Here is an 18,540-nt window from a genome sequence, read left to right as displayed (position 1 = left end):
AAGAGACGGGATTGTCTCATGAATATGCATGATGGTATAGTTGTCCCTTCACCTTACTAGGCACCTAGTTTCTGTAATGAGATGTACAATATCTGCCATTTAAAACAGCTGAAAGGTCCCAAATGGGAACAAACGAGAAAGCATCTGGCTGTTTCAAATTCCAGCCCTGTTTTGTCAGAAAACTCTGTAATTGCTGAGTACTTGGCTCCTACTCTGCTCTACGAAGCATTCAGCTCTCAGGAGCCTCTGAGATGCATTACACAGTCCAGCAACATAGCTGTAGAACTCTCAAAATTCTTCCACTAGATGTAACAGCTTTTCAAAATATCTTGAGACTTGTATGCCCTTAACCAGGACCAAAGTTTGGGCTCCTAGAGCGTGCTCTCATCCTTAGTTTTGCTGATCAGCCTCCACTGTACCATTTGTCCCTGCAACCTAGACTTCACACATATTATTCACTGTGTGATGGTGGGACTAGAATGGATAAATGTGCTACCCATTGCTCTAAGAAAGCAGTCTGGCTGAATCTTAAATCACTACGCGGGATGGAGGTTAACGGTCAGATGGACATTCCTCTAAGAGGTTTCCTACCTGCTCTGTTAATTTCTAAAATTTCTTCTTGGGCCAGTGGGCAAGTGTCGCTCTGAGTACTGTGGTGTGGAGAGTTTACGACAGATTTACAATAATTGGGGGATCCCAGCTGGGGTGGCCTCGGGATATGCTTCTTTTTTTTCTTTGGTAGCTTCTGCTTAGCCATAGCTAAGGAGTAATACATTCCGAAATTGTTCACAATGACAGGGACAGGCATGGCAATGGTCAGCACACCGGCGAGAGCACAGAGGGCCCCCACCAGCATGCCTGACCAAGTCTGAGGATACATGTCTCCGTAGCCCAGGGTCGTCATGGTGACAACAGCCCACCAAAAGCCGATGGGGATATTTTTAAAGTGTGTGTGTTCACTGGCACTAGGGTCATTTGGTTTAGCACCTATTCTCTCGGCATAATAGATCATCGTGGCAAAGATTAAGACGCCCAATGCCAAAAATATGATGAGCAGCAAGAATTCGTTTGTGCTGGCACGGAGGGTGTGTCCCAAGACCCGCAACCCAACGAAGTGGCGGGTCAGCTTGAAAATTCGCAGGATTCGCACGAAACGGACTACGCGGAGGAAGCCCAGGACATCCTTAGCAGCTTTGGAAGACAGGCCACTGAGTCCAACCTCTAGATAGAAAGGCAGTATGGCCACAAAGTCAATGATGTTCAAAGAGTTTTTGATAAATTCCACCTTGTTTGGGCAGAAAGTGACTCTCATCAAGAACTCAAATGTAAACCAGACCACACAGACACCTTCGATGTAGGTGAGAAAGGCTTCAGTCTCTGCTTCCCTGTAGTGCCGCACCTGGGTGTCATTCCCGATGAATTCAGTTTCTGTCTTGTTCACAATGGGGTTAAATCTCTCATGGGTCTCGAGGCAGAATGTGGTGATGGAGACCAGAATGAAGAAGAGGGAGGCAAATGCCACATACTGTGGAAAGAAAGAAATGAGAGAAATGTTAAACAGTAGGTTAAGTACAGGGGCTTTGATTCTGAAACACCAGGGAGAGACAAGAGCTTATTAAAACTAAAGATAATGCCACATATTCTTCCTGTGGGCTTAAGATGCCAAGTCTCACCTGCAAGGACATCCTAATGTTCAAACTTGGAGAGCAATATATAAGTACGTGCTAACTGTCCATTCCTATACAGGTAGCACTTTAGTGCGAGTGTAAATTTAATTTACATTTAAAATATAAAGCATTTAAATCTCAGAGCTTTCTGTGGGATTTAAGGTTTAAGGACATACTGAAATTCTGCTTTCCTGAACTTGGTCTCTTTTTACTTCCTGGTCTTAAAAGACAGAGCACACCTTCTAGGACAATTGTCATGCAAGAGTCTTTTTGCAGCATTATGGCAGTGATATGGTGGCTGCTTCCTGCTCCCAGCTTAGTGACAGTTGTGTTTCAGATCTCAGTAAGGTGCTAGTAAATACCAGTGGCAGTCTCGGATGGGCTGTACACCAAGGAGCAGAGTCCTGCTTGGCATTGTCAGACTTTCTAGCCAAATCCCAGGCACAGGTTGAGGAACAGTCACATATCAAACCGAGCTCTCCTAGAGGAAACATCTCTGTTCTCAGTTCCCTTCTCTAGGAATTTTGGCAGCGGGGGAACATGGGGACAGGGAAGGGAAGAAGGAGGTTTCAAGTAAGCCTCTCAGCTGATCCAAAAGGAGGCAGATCGACTGGATTTTTCCAGACAAGGTTTTCTTGAAGAGATTCTAATCACAATGTAAGTCGTGTACCAGAACTATATGAATCTTTTTTAAGTCTGTGGCATTACAATTTGGTTAATCAAGTTACAGTGAAGGTAGTAGCAGCCCCCAAAGTCAATGAATGTTTCTCTTGGGAGTATTTGCCTCTTCTGCTTTGGTTTGTGCTTTTCATAGAATCGCAGAATAGTTTGGGTAGGAAGGGACCTTTAAAGGCCATAGGCAAAGACATCTTCAACTACATCAGGTTGCTGAGCCCCATCCAATCTGAGCTTGAACGTTTCCAGGGATGGGGCATCTACCACCCCTCTGGGCAACCTATACCAGTGTTTCACCACGCTCACTGTAAAAAAATTCTTTCTTATATCTAGTCTGGATCTGCCCTCTTATAGTTTAAAACCATTACCCCTTTTCCTGTTGCAGCAGGCCCTGCTAACAAGTCTGTCCCCATCTTTCTTATAAGCCCCCTTTAAGTATTGCAAGGCCACAGTAAGGTCTCCCCAGAGCCTTCTCTTCTCCAGGCTGAACAACCCCGACTCTCAGCTTTTCTTAGGCTTTCCTCAGCCTAAGAGAGATCTCTTTATTGTAGTCCAGAATAACTGAGGGGTCAGTCAGACCAAAATTCACAACTCTTGTAACCACAGTTCCTCTGCTCAGTCCTTCTTTAATCAATTAAATAGTTTGCATATATCTAAGAAGTCTCTTTGTGTGGTGGAGTGGTACATAATGATAATACCTCGTTCCATTTCACTCCCTACATCTGTTATCTTCCTGTTTGTCTTGTGTGTCACCTTGACAAGAGGTGTCACGTAAGGTATTATTTCACTTCAAGTGTGAGCAATGGTGGCAATTAAAATACTAAAATATTCCTGTAGTGTCCTGTTATTCATAATGTCCCTTTTTCAGCAGTGTAGCCAAAATAGGGGTTAAAAAGAGCTAGTTTCTTCTAATTGCCTTTTGCCAGTAAACGCAGTGCAATAATCTAACCAAAACTGCTGCCAAAGGAGTAGACCAGTCAAAAATATCCTATGCTTCAAGCTACCAAAGCTCTCCTGCAATCAAGAAGTTTCTCCTGTCTGCTTTCCTGGGTAGACCTAGTGCAGAATTACGCTTGACTTTCCATATTAGCAAACAAAGTCAAAAGCAAGGATGTGCCAGAGTTTGAAGTGAATAGTTGAATAGAATACAGAGAAACTGGCTGAGAATAAAACCAGAGAATCGTTTAGGTCGGAAGGGCCCTCTGGAGGTCATTTGGTACAACTTCAAAGTTGGACCGGGTTGCTTATGGTCTTAACTGCTCCAGGTCTGACTTATCTCCAAGGCTGGAGCTCCCACAGCTGCTCTGGGCAGCCTTCGTCAGTCTTTAGCCAGTAAGAGCAAATAAGCTTGGAAGGATACAGAAGCAAACAAACTCCTCTGCTTTTCAAATTCTTTTTTTTTTTTGCCAAAAAGATCAGACCGTAGGCCTTGTCACAGGTTTAAAAAAAACCTGGTACCTTCCTCTAAATGGTTGAGGCTGTCAGCATTGTTATGTGATGATCTAATATACGTGCTGATATGTGCTAAAATCAGTGTCTAACATAAATAGTTGTCTGGAATATAAACAATCTGGAGGTTAGGGAAATTGAGAAGCAGGCCGGTGGGTATCTTTTTCTCAGTTTCTCCTGTTAAGCAGAGAAGTTTCTTCATGCACAGTTTCTCCATCTGTAAAATAGGTTAAAAAATACCAGCTGGTGTTTGTTTTGATGTTACTGACTTCAGTATATCAAATCTCCCTGAAAAATCAGCGGAAGAGTCTTTTAAGTGGTCAGTCCGTTTTTGTATGATGTTGTTAACACTCAGAGCTTGATTAAGTAGAGGTTAAAGCAAGAAAGAGAAAGCATCTTGCACCGAAATTAAGGCAAGTGTTCCTAGCAGCCTCAGCATGTCTGCTCTATTTCAGCCTGGATCAGATTTTTACCATAGAGTCATGGAGCCCTGAGAATTCAGGCTGCAGGAGGAAATGCTGACACTTTATTAAGTCAGGTAGCACTCACAGATAAGAAGCACAGAGGGGAGTAAAACCATTTTGCATTTTAAGGGGTCTGTGAAGAAGGCCCCCTTCTTCATGCTGACTCAAAATGCAGTTCTCTTTGTCTATATGAATATATTTTCTGAGTGAGATTTTTCTGCTTACAACAACCTTCAGGCTGACCTTGCATAGCAAATATCTCGAAAAGTGATGTTTTGCTCTATTAAAGGGAAGAAATAACTGATTCTGACAGGGCATTTAAGTTCTCTGCAGTGGTACATGCTAGCAGTGTTATCAGTGGGGAACATCACACCTATGATCTCTCTTGCTGTTAGCCCTTGTGTGTGCACACTGGCTTCAGAGGGGAATTGAGAACTTTCAGTCCCCCGTTCAGCAGAGCAGGAAGCACCTGCTAAATGAACGTGAAGTGTTTGCTGCCTTCTGTCTGTATTTAACAACATCCAGAGCCCTTTCCCAGGGATGGGTGTGTTCTTGGATGCTTTGCAGCTTTGGAAGTGTGGGTCTGCTTTCAAGATTTCATAAAACCATGTCTGAGCAGTGGTATTGACAGGAAGAATCCCAGAATTTCTTGTCCAATTTAATGGATTTTTTTCTCTCTTGAATTACTGTCTAATCCTAAAAGATATTTTATATTTGGGAAGCAAAAATGCTCCTTAGTCATTCCATGCTTCAATATTGAAAGGCTCTTGGTTTTTATTTTAGAAGAAAGTCTGCACAGACTGAAAGGAGAGGACAACGCAGAGCAGCCTTTTAATAAAGGTCCCATTACAGCTCCCCAGTCTTTTGGCTGCTCCAAGTGCTGAAATGCCTGAGAATCAGGCCTTACAATTTGTTCACCGGCACCCATCTCTGATAGATTTATCACCTGCAGCTGCTTGAAATGCAGAAATTTAGCAGCTTGCTACAAATGAATGCATAACATATCATTGGCATAAATTTATATTTGTGATCCCAAATTTATATTGCCACCACCTATTTTTTTCTTCTGAATATTTTTCTTTGTTAATTATCTGATAGAAGATCTAGCAAGCTATAAGCAAAATGCAGAAGCACCAAATTCAGTGAGTACATTTTTCTAAGGAGACCAGCATTCATTCATGCCAAAGGGGTTGCAAAAAGAGCTTTCTGGCCCACCGTCAGCTATCATGCCTAACATGATGACTTGTCAAGTCTAGAGATAAGGAATGCTGGTAAAATCTAGTGAAGACTATAGGACTCATATGTGTTCTACCATCTTTGAAAATAAGGCTGTCTCTTTTTATTTCACTAATAACGGCCTGAACACTAATCAAACCAATGGATTGCTCTTGTATTATTTAGTGGTTCTTTATCTTACATTTTACAACACGATTTATCTTCTTCCTAGGATCTGAATGGGCTGGGGGAAAGGAGTGAGGATTTTACAAAATGATGTCACATGCTATTGAGTTACATAATGGCAGCTAAAATTTTCTATAATTAAAGAAAATACTTAGGTGAAGTGTTTGAAGTGATCAAAACTCTTTTATCTGCTTTGACACATGTGAGTGATTCCTATTTCACTAGAGATGCTGCTGCCATTGCTTTTTTCTGGCTTTAATACCAACAAAGAATAATCTCGGATTGTCCAAAACTGCAGAGGATGTAAGAGAAGACAGAGAGGCAATTTTAAAAGGGGATATTTTGATTAAATAAGTTACATTAAAAAGTCTTCATTCTAGAAAGAGAAGAAATTACAGTCCTGCAAAATTTCTGTTAATAACAGATATATTTTATTAAGGTTATTTTGAAAGAGTCTAAAAGACATCATGCCCATAAGTGGAGGATTTCATAACCTAATTTATATTGTCTCTGATTAAATCTGTCTAACTCTCTATCTTAAAGGCCTGCTTCTCCCTGCTTCTTCACTGCCCTATGTCTAACCTAGCCATTTTTGCCAGTGCAGTGTGAATATGAAGTACCAATTAATGCAGAATAGTAGTGTTTCACATTCAGCTTTGCATAGCTGTGAAAGGAGCAAGGTAACAGAGTCAGACCTAGCCTCTCATGAGTAATAAGCCAGTATCTTTCCACTCAGCATGGAAAGAAAACAGAAGTCCAACAGCCTTTAAAACACAAATAAGCCTTCTAATACATGAGGATTAGGAGGCTAGGTTCACTCGGGAAAAAGGTCTAAGGGTTGGACCAGACAGTATCAAGTACACAGGTGTGGCAGTTTACTTCTGGGAATCAGTTTTTAAAACAGCATTTTACCTTGCATTTCTGAGATAGTTCTGGTATTGGGGATAAGAAATCTTTTTTAGGCTTTGTTTTAAACAAATAAGCTCAGTAACCCACTAGAATTCATTGATACAGCTCCTGGAATTGTCAGGCTTCAATGCAGATGGGCAGTGAACATAGGGACAGCAATCAGATAACTGAGACTCTTTTCCAGCCTTCACCATTGATATATATACGTTTGTAGCCTTCAAGCATGTGTGCCTGCATCTTTTGCACCATCTTTTGTCTACTTTTTTTTTTTTTTTTCTGAGATAGTAAACTTTGTGGGGCTTGGGACTTTCTGCCAATTTATGTCTGTCCAGTGTCCAGCCCAATGTGTGTCTGGAGTGGGGACCTGGGAAGGGGAGACCTTGGCTGAGTCTTTGGTAAGAGAAACACCATTCTTGGACCATAGACAAGCAGAAAAGTGGAAGCAAGCTTTTGCAAGTCAAGTTTCAGTAATTTCAGTGTTTGTTTTCTAGGAAATAGCTGTCTACATGACACACCATTCATAATTCATTCCAGATCACACGTTCAGAGCGAGTTAGCAAAAGTTGCATGCCACAGATGAGTGCTCTTCCCCTTTGATACTGCTCAGAATCATTTAACAATCCTGACTTAAGCTAGATGGGAGAAAAGAAACTCTCAGAGAGGATTTTCCAGCCTCTCCTTTTGCAACTGCTAACAGAACTATTTAAAATGTGATTCTTAATTCCTGTCCTTTTGCAGGGAAATTCAGGAAATTCTGCCCTTCCCTGAACCTCCAGATGAAAGGCAGAGGAACATGGCATTTTGTTTGAACTACATCTGTTGAAACATCAGGAAATTTTCTATAGAAGTGGCACCCTCTCTTTCTACTGATCTATTCTGGTGAGTTTTGCTTTTAATGACAAAAATATTTAAATCACTACACCTTAACACTCCTGGTCCTGTTGAACCAACAAAGTACAAGAGCTAAGCAGTTGTCGTCTTAGTCTGTATGAGCAGGGCCTCTGAGCAGCATGAGATTTGCTGCTTCTCTCATAGGCGAGCCCAGGGCTTGCCAAGAGGGAAATGGGAAATGAGAGCACTCTCACCATACATCTCTGTCTCCAAAGGAGAAATGGTGGAGCTATTAGTGCTGTGGGGCTTCCAGAAAAGTATGTTATGACTCTAGTGAGATCCAGTATGTTGGGGTTGTTTTTTTCTTTGGGGATCGGTTCTGGGGAGGGAAGGGGAGGGAGGTGGAGGAGCAGGCAGGGAGAGTGATAAGAATGTCTTAAGTCTGGTAATTTTTTAGTAAATCTATGACTGGTAAGTGCTGCATATCTTGCAGGAACAAGCTAGGCGCCAAAGAGTTTCAGATCAGTGCTGACAACCCATGAGTTGGTTTTCTACAAAACATCAGTAACTCAAATACACCCAGAGCCCGTGCTTTTTGCTAGACCTGCATAAAACCCCATAATTTCCATTCACAAGGCATCTCTTCAGGTACTCTACCAGCTTCTTGAGGTTTGTTTCTGAAAACTATTACACCTGCATGAAGCTGCCAACATTTGCCTACCTGTGATTTGAATCACAAAGCTTTGCCTACTTTTTATTTTAATCTGAAAACTGTACTTTAACCACTCTTGATTTAAAACTTGGTGCACGTATCACCAAAACATTTAACAATTGAGACAAATCTTTTTGCTGCAGCTCAGCCAAAGTATGGGTTAAATGAAAGCTGCTTTAAAATACTTAGCTTTATAACTGCTTGATTATTTGTCAAGACCCATTTTCCAGGCTTTCTTAGAGCTATGGACCCTGGTTCAAACAAATGACTCATTTTGGATGTGCAAGTAATTCTGCTGAATTTTAGAAAGAAGTACTGAATCTGTATAACTGATCAAATGATTAAATGTAGGCACATGATACTAGCAACCAGGTAGTGCTGTGGAAGTGAGCAGGAGGTAGGACTGTCAAAAAGCAAGCTCTGCCATATTTCATTAAGAATCCTAATGTAAGATGATTTGAGATCCTTTGAGCAATGATTATGAAACTGAAATTATTTGCAAGGGAGAAAATCCAGTTCTGCTTTTGTAGGTGTGATATGAGTATATGAGGGCACAATCAGATGTTACCACCAGGCTCTTCTTTGTGAAGGGAAAGATGACGATCTTGGCAGTCTGTCTTCTCTCAGTGAGATGGTAAGACAATCAATAGAGAAGCTAATCTCAGCAAACGTGCTGGTTCACTCACAAGATTACTGAAATTCTTGTTTCTTAGCAGAGGCAAATGGAAGAAGCAGGCTCGCAGATAGACAAAGCTTGCTCCAGAGTCAGATAAAAAGTCCACTAGCAGCTCATGGATGAAATGATTATGTAATGCCAAAAAAGTATATGACAGCTTGCAAAAAAATCTTGGAATGCTTAGTGGCACGCAGACATGAAACAGCGTGTTAAAAAAAATGTGCAGTCATCTGTGGAAAATATGCTTAAGTTATTCGGTGTTGACATTGCAATAAATAAATTAGAAGCAGATCTCTCAAATGTTAGTCCTAGCAGGCAGCCGTGTGCTTTGACAAGGTAGTTACTTGGATAAGCAAGACTGCATCAGAACTGGAGGTGTGGTATGTACAGTATTTGTGACCACATGGCAGCCAGCCGGTCACCAGGCAAAGGTTGGAGTGGTTCTTTGTAGGTCATGGGCAAGTTTTCCAGTTTCATCTCAGATAAATTAAGTCTTGTGATTGAATAAGAACATTGTAACAGAAGAGATGTGAATTTATTTTGCAAGCTTCCTTGCTACTCCCTAGTCTGGCTGGTAGTGAGAACTATATGGAGACAGTATGGTGGGAGTAAGAAGTGTTTCATACTGCTCAGCACCAGCTCAATGGCAAATTCTTATCATAACATATTCCTGATCCAAAAGGGCCCCAAGACTTCTGCAGCTAGGTATATGGGACACTGCAGAAGGAGCGGTAAGTGTGAAAGTAAGCCTCCATCTATTTGTGGGACTGCGCAAATGTGCATGGATAGGGATCTCCAAATGTCATTCCCCTGTCCCAAAGCACATAAATAAATATCATATATAAATATCATAAATATCAGGGACATAAATAGTCCCTGATCTATTCCTGAAAGACAGCTATATTGACTGTTATTAAGGACCTTCAATGGTGAATATTGTAGAAATTATGCAGGAAATTTATCCCAGTGCTTCACCATATTTTATCTGTATTTTTTTCTTCCTAATGCCTAACCTAAATCATCTTTGCTACTTCTTAAGCTTACTCACTTTTGCCCTATCCATCACACACAGCTAAGCATTTAGAAATTTGCAGATGTTTTCCTTCTTTTGTAAGCTAACAACCACTAAACATTCAAATGTTCCATGAGTCCTAGATTCCTGTTTTCATATGCTCATGCTTTTGCTGCATAAATGCAATATAATTATTAATCGCATTTTCAGATGATGCCACACACTTTTATGCTGTCAGTTCTGTCAAATGCTCTAGAATTAAAGAAACTGAGAGAGTCATGTAACATCTCATACACTGGAACATAAACTAGCACATGACAAATAAAACCAGGGAACTTTAATTGCCCATTATTGTTAGGTTTTTCAGTCTTTTTCTGTTAGGCAGTAGGTAACATTTTTTGGAGTCTGCACACTTTCTGGTCTGAACTGAAAAGGAGAGTTTTGTAGCTATGAGTGGTGGCAGTGTCATGCGTTAGGATTTTCAGGATCTCACCTCAACCACCTTTGTTCTGGATGCTATTTTATCTCCTGAGAAAATCACACTTCCTTCCTCTCTAACTTCCTGCCAATCTATTTTTCCCCCTTTTTGTTAGAGCTTCTGCACTGTGACTTGCCCAAAGGTGGCTTAATTCACATGCTCATGCTTATAAGGAGTACAGCCTCTCTCAAACCTACTTTTAGAGTGGTGCTAGAAACCTTTCACAGAGCAGGAGGCATATTTCTGTAGCCTTTCAGGGCCCACCCTCAGTGGGGTTTGACTCACCAACCTCAGCTGCTCACCAGCACCCAAGGAATGAAATTGTTCCAAGTCTGAAGCTGGCAGAGGGTGCCTGGTGGTTTCTAGCTCTATTTTAAAGAGCATGCCCTGCTTGCTTATTTTTTTGCAGGAGGAAACACTCCAATGTGTGGAAGTATTGAGGACAAAACTCCACAAGGAAACACCTGAAATACATGGCGAGGCTTTGTCTTGAATACTGAACTCCCTCATCTAACATACAAGGCTGAGTTTTCTCCCTGTTTTTTAAGCCAAGATACTTGGAGTGTGTTACAGATCCTGTTTGTATTCAGAAAATAATGTTTCTGCTTCAAGACCAATTAAAATAAGCAGCTGTCAAGTCTTTAGTAGTTTAAACTGTGGGTAGGCTGGCTATCTAACCGCCCTTGGACAGGGTGGGAAATCTATTTGCACAGCTTCCACATGCACTCACCAATAGCTGGTACAGCGTGTCAGTCAATAGGGTGCTGGAAGCCCCTACATAGGACTAAGGGGAAGCCTCCAGGGATGAGCAGTTTGGGTCTGCAGTGCCTGTGATGGTGGGGTCCTTAATCCAATTTCTCTCCCAAAGCAATATTGTAGCAAAAGTAATTGTGATAGAACTCCTCTTTGAAGACACAGACCAACATTTCTCATATTTGACCATGGATTTTTGGAACCTTAGTTTCTGACCACTCCATGAGAGATACTCCAAAGACCTTTAAATTCCAGGAGCAGTTGTTTACCCTCTGATAGTTAGGCTGAGCACCTTAGAACTGAGGCACTCAAAATAACTCTTCACTCTGAAAAATCTGAAGCCCTGGAATCCCTTTAGTGCCTCTAAATGTTGAGCTCAGGATTTCCTATTTTCACTGCAGTTTATGTGGATGGATGTCATCACTGCGTAGTCCCTGAAAAGTCAGGCTTCTAAACAAGGTGGCTGAAAATGAGGTTAAAGCCCAGGCATTTCAGTGACTGCTTCATTGTAGTTAATTTCACATTATTCAGTGAAAACGTTTATTTCACTAACTTTTTTGTTTTCCAGATTATAACTAGCAGTGTGTTGTAGATGCTTTTCTTCCTATAGTGTTCATTTAGCTTAAGCCATTGGTACCAGTTTGTGCTTTTAAAGCATTATGGCCGGAGTTCTTCCCTTACTGTTGTGCAGTGTATAGCAGAAAAGCCTGGCCTAAATATGTTACAAAACAGTGAGACCTTTTGTGCCTTTACTCTACAAAACCTAAATATCAGATATCTGAATGATCTGGTCCCATCACTTTGGTCAGTTGTTATAAAAGAATAAGAAACTCCAACAACTGTTAAAGCCAATGAGAAAATATTTTAGAAAGCAAAGAATGTTTTCGTCCCCCAGTTAGGAAGAGTCTATTGCACAGCTTAATTTGTGCAAGGATAATACACAGGATGGGAGCATCTTCACCCATACAGAATCTCCACTGACAACAGTCTTTGCCAATACTAGGTTTTTGCTGGCTATGAGCCATTTTAGATACCCAAATTAGTGACAAAATAACTTGTAAAACTGTGTTTGTAGCTTTCAGGGGCAGCTTCCAAAGTAGCCTTTGTTATATAGTCTGTCTTGGCTCAGACCAACAAGATTGAGGGTATTGGACTCGGTGAGCACTGACTTTTTTAAAGAGCAAGTTCTCAGTAACTGTTACGTTGCTCACAACACAAGATCTCTCGCCCTAGGAATGGTAATCCAAAAATACAGAATCCCAAAATACAGAATTCTTCCACAGTGCTAGTCCCACAAGCAGCTGAAGAGTTTCAAAATTCACCTGCTGTGGCAGAATAGCTGCAAATCTCCACTCAATAATAAAATCCTAAGTATCTATGAAGGTGTGTCACCAATGGTGAATAAAGAGAATCAATCTTTTTATATATACTTATGTATAGAATAAGATTAATATATAAATATAATTATAGATACAGACACATATATTTGCATGCGTATTGGTTATAACTGTATTCTGGTACAATACTATATGGTATATAGTATATACTACATATAATGATCTCTGCTATTTTTATAATACAGATACAACGATACATCATACCTCATACTATTATATAATATGTATAAAACCTATAATACACTAAATTACACACAGAAATATGTTAAATATAAATACATGTTTATATATTAGATATCTAATACCTGTCTTGAGGGCTGTGGGGATGCCTGGCTGTAGCCTGCAGAACTGGCAAAGGGTCCCATTCTCCCCTCGTGTGCACAGCCCTGCAGGGCAGGTACCGCAGGGGTGGACTTGGATTAAGAAGAACCCCCTTGAATAGGAGGGAGCTGCCACCCAGAAGAAGACAGGCTGCTTGCGGGGACCAGAGGCCTTACAGAAATGGCCTCAGTGTCATGGCATCTCTGCAGCCTCAGATCCCTCCTGTGACTCTTTCTTCAGCACTGTGTTTCCAGGGCTGTTCCTCTCTTAAACAAGGAGAGGAAGGGCTCTTCCTAGCCCTTGACTCCTGTCCTGTGTTGCTTTTCCTTCTGCTAGCCACAGCCCTTCTCTCTTCCAGATCTGCCAGGGCTGCTCCTCCCAGGCAGAGAGGCATCATGCTGGGGACACCACTCTCTGGCAGGAGGCTTTACCAGGAGAACAGACTCAGGGCCAGCCAAGAGGATCCCCTGCCTCACTCCCAGCACTCGGGGTGCAGCATGGGCTTCCAGGTATTTTGCTCTGTAGAGTAACTATGTCATGGACAGGAGGTTTGCTTCTAGTGTCTGAGTGCAGGCTGACCTCCAGTGCAGCATTGCTGTGTAAGATGCACTGATTCCTATTCCAAAAACTGAACACAAGCCCTCTGCAGCACAAATTCTTGCCTCAGCTTTTATTGCTAATAATTTCCCCATGTGGAGTTCTGCTTCATTTGTTCCCAGGTACAAGATGTATATTTGCTGTAGTCTCCTACATATGGATCCCTTCTCTGCCTTCTTAAATTTACCATGCCAGTAAATGAAGGGGCTGTGGTGGGGATGCCTGGCATTTCATCACCCTCTTTGGTCAACATCAGTTCTGCTGTCTCTGAAAAAGGAGAGTGTTTATGCCTGTGTTTCTGTGGCTCAACTCTTAAATGTGCCAGCAGTAAACAGTTGGAGCCCTAAGGTGGCCATTTTGTGCCGGTCTCCTGTTCAGGTGGTCACACACTTTGCTTTCCCAATATTTTTTTTTTATTATTATTATTATTATTATTCCCCTCCCCACCCCCACCCCCCTTATGTCTGATAGGAAATAACTTGTTTTCTTCATGAAGAGATTCCACTATTTTGTAGGCAAGTATATATATGATATTTAGGGAAAGCTGTCTTTCTCTCAATAGCGAGCACCTTAGGCTGTTTTAAGTATCCAGGGTGTCTTCTTCAACTCTTTGAAGACTCTCTATATCTTTGCCTTAAGAAATTATTGTTCCCATATGTGAAAAAGAAGGAAAATGTCCTTTTGCTGTGGAGCTTGATAACACTAGTTGTTTCCTATTTTCGAGGGTGCCCTGCAAATCATGTGCCTGTCTAGGACTTCCAGTCATTACATACTGACTGTACCCAATCTAGCTACACTAGTGCGTACCTAGAGACATAAAAAAAAAACCCTCTGTGCTTAAATGCAAGAGAACAATTGGGGGAAAGAAAAAAAAAAAAAAGTCTTAGTTACGTTTTTAAGCCTAAATTGATAAGTCATGTATAACACCTGTGATACTAACCTGGCTATCACTGACTACCCCTCCCATAAGTCAGTTCAGTGTTAGCAGCTGTGAAGTTCTTGCAAAGAGTGGATTTGAAGGGGTATTGCTGCAGAGCTGGTTGTACAGCATTGTCGTCTTGCTCACAGCAGTTCAAAAGGGCTCTCAACAGCCCTTTACAGGTAGCTACTGTGAGAGCCACCAGCTCATCTGGTGCTAGGGAGCTGCAATAAGTATCTTTCTCTGTTAATCCCTTTTAATTGAGGTGGTAAAAGGCTCAGTGCTACTGAGAAAAAGATTTTTAAACACCTGCTAAGAGGTATATTGCGTAAGCAACAAGTAAACACTTTCAAATACAACTTCTCATGCAGTCAGGATTGAAAGATGGAAAGATTAGTAAAGGAACACAAGGTAAGTCATAGCCTGAACCTAAAGGAAAACTGTTTTCCTCATAAGATGAAAGGAATTTGCAGTATTTTAAGAGGTTTTCTAGCAGTATTATGCAACCGTGTTTAGCTTTCATCCTGCAGTACACTCAATACCTTGTGGGATAATAGGGTCTTCTCATCTTTCATTGTTTGCTGTATACTGGCTGTATCCTCTGTGGTGGTTTTGCATTTCTTTTGTTTACTCAAGTGTACATACAGGTATGATGTGAGCTGTGGTTGAAGAACTGATTTAGTTTCTGAATTCTGTCTTCCAAAATAAAGGAAATATCCTACATTTGCAGTAGCTTTGTTTGAATATTGTGCATCTACCTGCACTACAGAGAGCCTGAAATATTGCACAGGATTTAACAGCGTGGAACTCTTTATGCCTTGAAAGTGCTGATGAAATGTTAATATAGGCATCAACCTCTGCAACTGTTTTGTAAGGCAAAACTAGTAGACACTACTTCTGTTCCATAGACAAGGTGATTGTGAGGCTCCACAGTTACAGCCTATATTTCTCAAGCATGTTGTTTTAACTTTGACTACACAGCTACCAGTATTGATGTCTAATTGATTTGATTGACGCCCCCCAATATTGGCAAATGGGGCAAACTAATTTTTGTTCAAAACATGTCTTTATATCCAGACTTCCACAGGGATGGGTAGCACTGTCAGATTCTGAATGCTGAGCTGTTGTTAGGATGCTGTGTCTGTTGGCCAAGATCCAGTCCCCCAGAACCTGTTTGCAGAGTTCAGAGCCATCCAATGGTGAAATTCCAGCTCAGTCTTTCAGCCATGCTTTTCCTTTTAACCTTGCGGTGTAGTGAGTCCCAACACAGAGCAAATGTAGGGAGAAGGGTGTGTGTGAGGATGTGTAAAGGGTGGGGGTCAGTGCTGTAGATTTGTGTAGGCTCTGAGTTTTGTTTTTCTTTATGCAACCGTGCTACACCAATACCTCTAGAAATGGTGAGAACTTTTTCACTACCCTTTCTAGTTAACTTCAATACTTTGTCATGAGACTCTGAAGTCCTTAACCCTAAGATTTCTTACCAGATATTTTAACAGGATCAGACTGCCAGCTTATGAAAATCTGGCCCTTGAAAATCTGGCCCTTGAGATTTTGGTTTGGCTACTCATTAACTGTGAATCACCAGAAATCACTAATCACTTTTGGAAATCTTCCCTAGCAAGTATTGCCATATAATAGGCACAAAACTGCATAGAAAATTAAGAGAAAATGGGTAAAATGAACTGACATTGGACATACATTGATTCCAAGAAAGTAGTTTCTGCGAACATCTGGATGAGTTGTATTTTCTCTCCTGAATGTAAGACAAACTGCTGTCAAAGCCTTGCTTAAAGAAGAGCTTGGGTAAACGGTTACATGCAAAAGTCTGTTAAGAAATAAGGCCTTTAAAAATAAGGAGTGGTCCATGATGCTGACTTGTTGGAAGAAAGCAATTGATAGAATTGTGGGTAGTAAGTAAGGTGAATACAGTCAGCTACAGAAAATGTAGAGATAGGGTGAGAGGGGGCTGGTGGTGCAGTCAAAAAAGAGAGGAGAAGGCCGAGACTTGTGTTCAAGCTAGATACTCTGTTAGCTGCCGAGGCGGGAAACTAGCGTTCACTCCAGAGGGGTTATTTCTACCCACTCCATTTCTCAAGCGATTTGTGTGCTGCCACAGGTCTGCTCAGGGCATGCACTTTGTGCGGGTGTGGTAGGAAAGCACAAGAAACTGCTTCCCAGGCAGGAAAAGTTAAAGATGATTAAAAGTAGAGCTAGTTGGATAATTCGAAGGTGCCAAAATAAGTTTATGATTTTTTAAAAAAAATATTCTTTCTCAATCAGAGCTTGAAGTATGTTTATATTTGACTTGCAGTATAACTTCAATGAGGAGAAAGAGACAGCTTCCCATTGTGACCTCTTCCTTGAATGCCCTGTGCTTCAGAATAAGGTGCACAATTTTCTGGAAAGGTGGAAAAGTTCTTTTCTCATTTTGATGCATTAGGTGCAAGCAACTTCCTTAAACACATTACTTGTAACTTAGCAACATAAATGCCCCTCTAACCTCAGGATAATTCAGGGGAACCTTGATGCGAGTGTAGTAGGTTGTTTCCTGCATCGAGCTGTCCTTTCTAGACTATAGGAAGCCTATCTTGGGTGCTGTCTGGAGTTGGGGGAGCTGAGTGCTCCCCCTGTCGCCACCTCCTTTGTCTCAGAAACAAGAACCCAGAGTTTCCGACTCTCTCTGTGGGTGGGGTGGTTTTTTGGTGTTCCCCCCCCTCGCCCGCTCCCATGTTTCACTAATCAATCCAGGCAGCTGCCCTGCTGTGGGGAACCTTAATTCACAGAGAAATTGCAACATGGTAGGAATCCATTTCTGTACTGTTTCTTCTTGTAAGCAGTAGAGCTGTTTTTTGATGTGGAATGTTGTGTTGAGTACGTGATGATCAAGCTCTTCGTGACAGTCCATCAATGAGCTAAAGATTAGCAGCAGAAAAATTAGCCTAGTCTTAACCTGGCCTTGTGGGCTGAGAAAATTAGCTTTTTACCGACTTTTTGTCTCAATGTAAGTGTTGACATAGTACTAGCATTTTTTTTTTCCTTTTCAAAATAGTCACAAAAGTTGGAGTGAGGAGTTGCAAGGCCGTATTTTAAAGGAGCTGTAGCCATGGCAACTGAGGTACCTTCAGTTACCAAGGTAACAAATGCAGCTCAACTGCCTTGCTGTAAAGCCAGACAAATTTTACTCGTGATCTGTTGATTTTAGGATGCTTTATGAATTGTTGAGCTATTTTAGGCACTTAAATCCATAAATCAAAATGTCTGTTAAAACGACCAATACACTGTACTATTTATGAATTATTCACCCCATTCTTATTTCAGCAGCTGGATTTTTTTCCCCTATCAATGTATCTAGGCTTTTGCCACTCCTAGATTTTCTTGTTTATTGTTTAGAAAACAGTTCTTCTGTCTGAAGTAGATGATTCATATTATTTCTGGTTGTAAATCTGAATCATTGGAGAAACCCTAGCCCCCTCCCCATAGCCCTCACTCCAGTGCTGCAGTCTCTAAATGGAGCTTCATGTACTTCTGCCCTGAAACCACACAATACTTTTTGCTAAAAATTTGCTAATGAATTAAATCAATACAATTTGGAATGAGTTCCATCTCAAACAATCAATACAGGCCCAGTGATGTACAACAGGCAGGCAGGTAAATTGGTCTAAATAAATTTACAATTGATTTTACTTTTAAAACCAAATTAGGACATTTATAGTCTTACCAAATAAGATCAACTGCGACTTATGCAAACAAGCTTATTCCTAGGTTTGTCTTTTCTAATATAGTGGTGGACCTGGTACTATGTATAGCTCAGTAACTTTTATTCCTGGGATAATATGCATAACCTCTTGGCCCAAAGGTGTGGTTTGCCTATCGTCAAAACGGGTCATGTTTATTCGGGGTTTTCCTTTATGTGGTAGCCTGTGCTCATTAATGAACACTTAAAAATTGCATAATTCAGTGTTATTTATGCAATAGGTTTACACACCTGTGGTCTGGATGTACAGTGTAGGTCCTGGCCTACCTCCTGACCATGGCTCTGGCAGCACTGCTAGCTTGAGTGAGCGCACCAGTGCTGTGTGCCTCTGCTTTCCTCTCCCCCATCTGTACTCTCCATTTTGCAGACTTTGCAGCTGGCTTACATGCACAAGGGAAAGCAGACCTTTGTAGGAGAACAGTTTTTTGTCCAAGTGGAGCATTGTGCTGAGGCTCTGAGCTGCTTAACTCTGGAAGGAGGAGGTACTGGAACATGCAGTCCGTCATCAGAGCTGCATGTGCATAG

General features: G+C 41.3%; 1 protein-coding gene across 4 annotated transcripts in view; it reads right to left on the bottom strand.

The window, feature by feature from the left end:
• Positions 1-18,540, bottom strand: part of KCNC1 (potassium voltage-gated channel subfamily C member 1) — a 130,486-nt gene that overhangs the window by 39,050 nt on the left and 72,896 nt on the right. For all 4 annotated transcript variants that reach the window (XM_056353828.1, XM_056353829.1, XM_056353824.1 and 1 more), the window contains exon 2: positions 592-1,525. In XM_056353828.1, coding sequence (XP_056209803.1) covers positions 592-1,525 — 934 coding nt within the window. The remainder of the gene's footprint in view (positions 1-591; positions 1,526-18,540) is intronic.

Source organism: Falco biarmicus, chromosome 10 (assembly GCF_023638135.1).
Source record: "Falco biarmicus isolate bFalBia1 chromosome 10, bFalBia1.pri, whole genome shotgun sequence".
NCBI lineage: Eukaryota > Metazoa > Chordata > Aves > Falconiformes > Falconidae > Falco > Falco biarmicus.
Note: the sequence above shows the minus strand (reverse complement) of the source record. Positions and strands in the feature narration are given on the sequence as shown.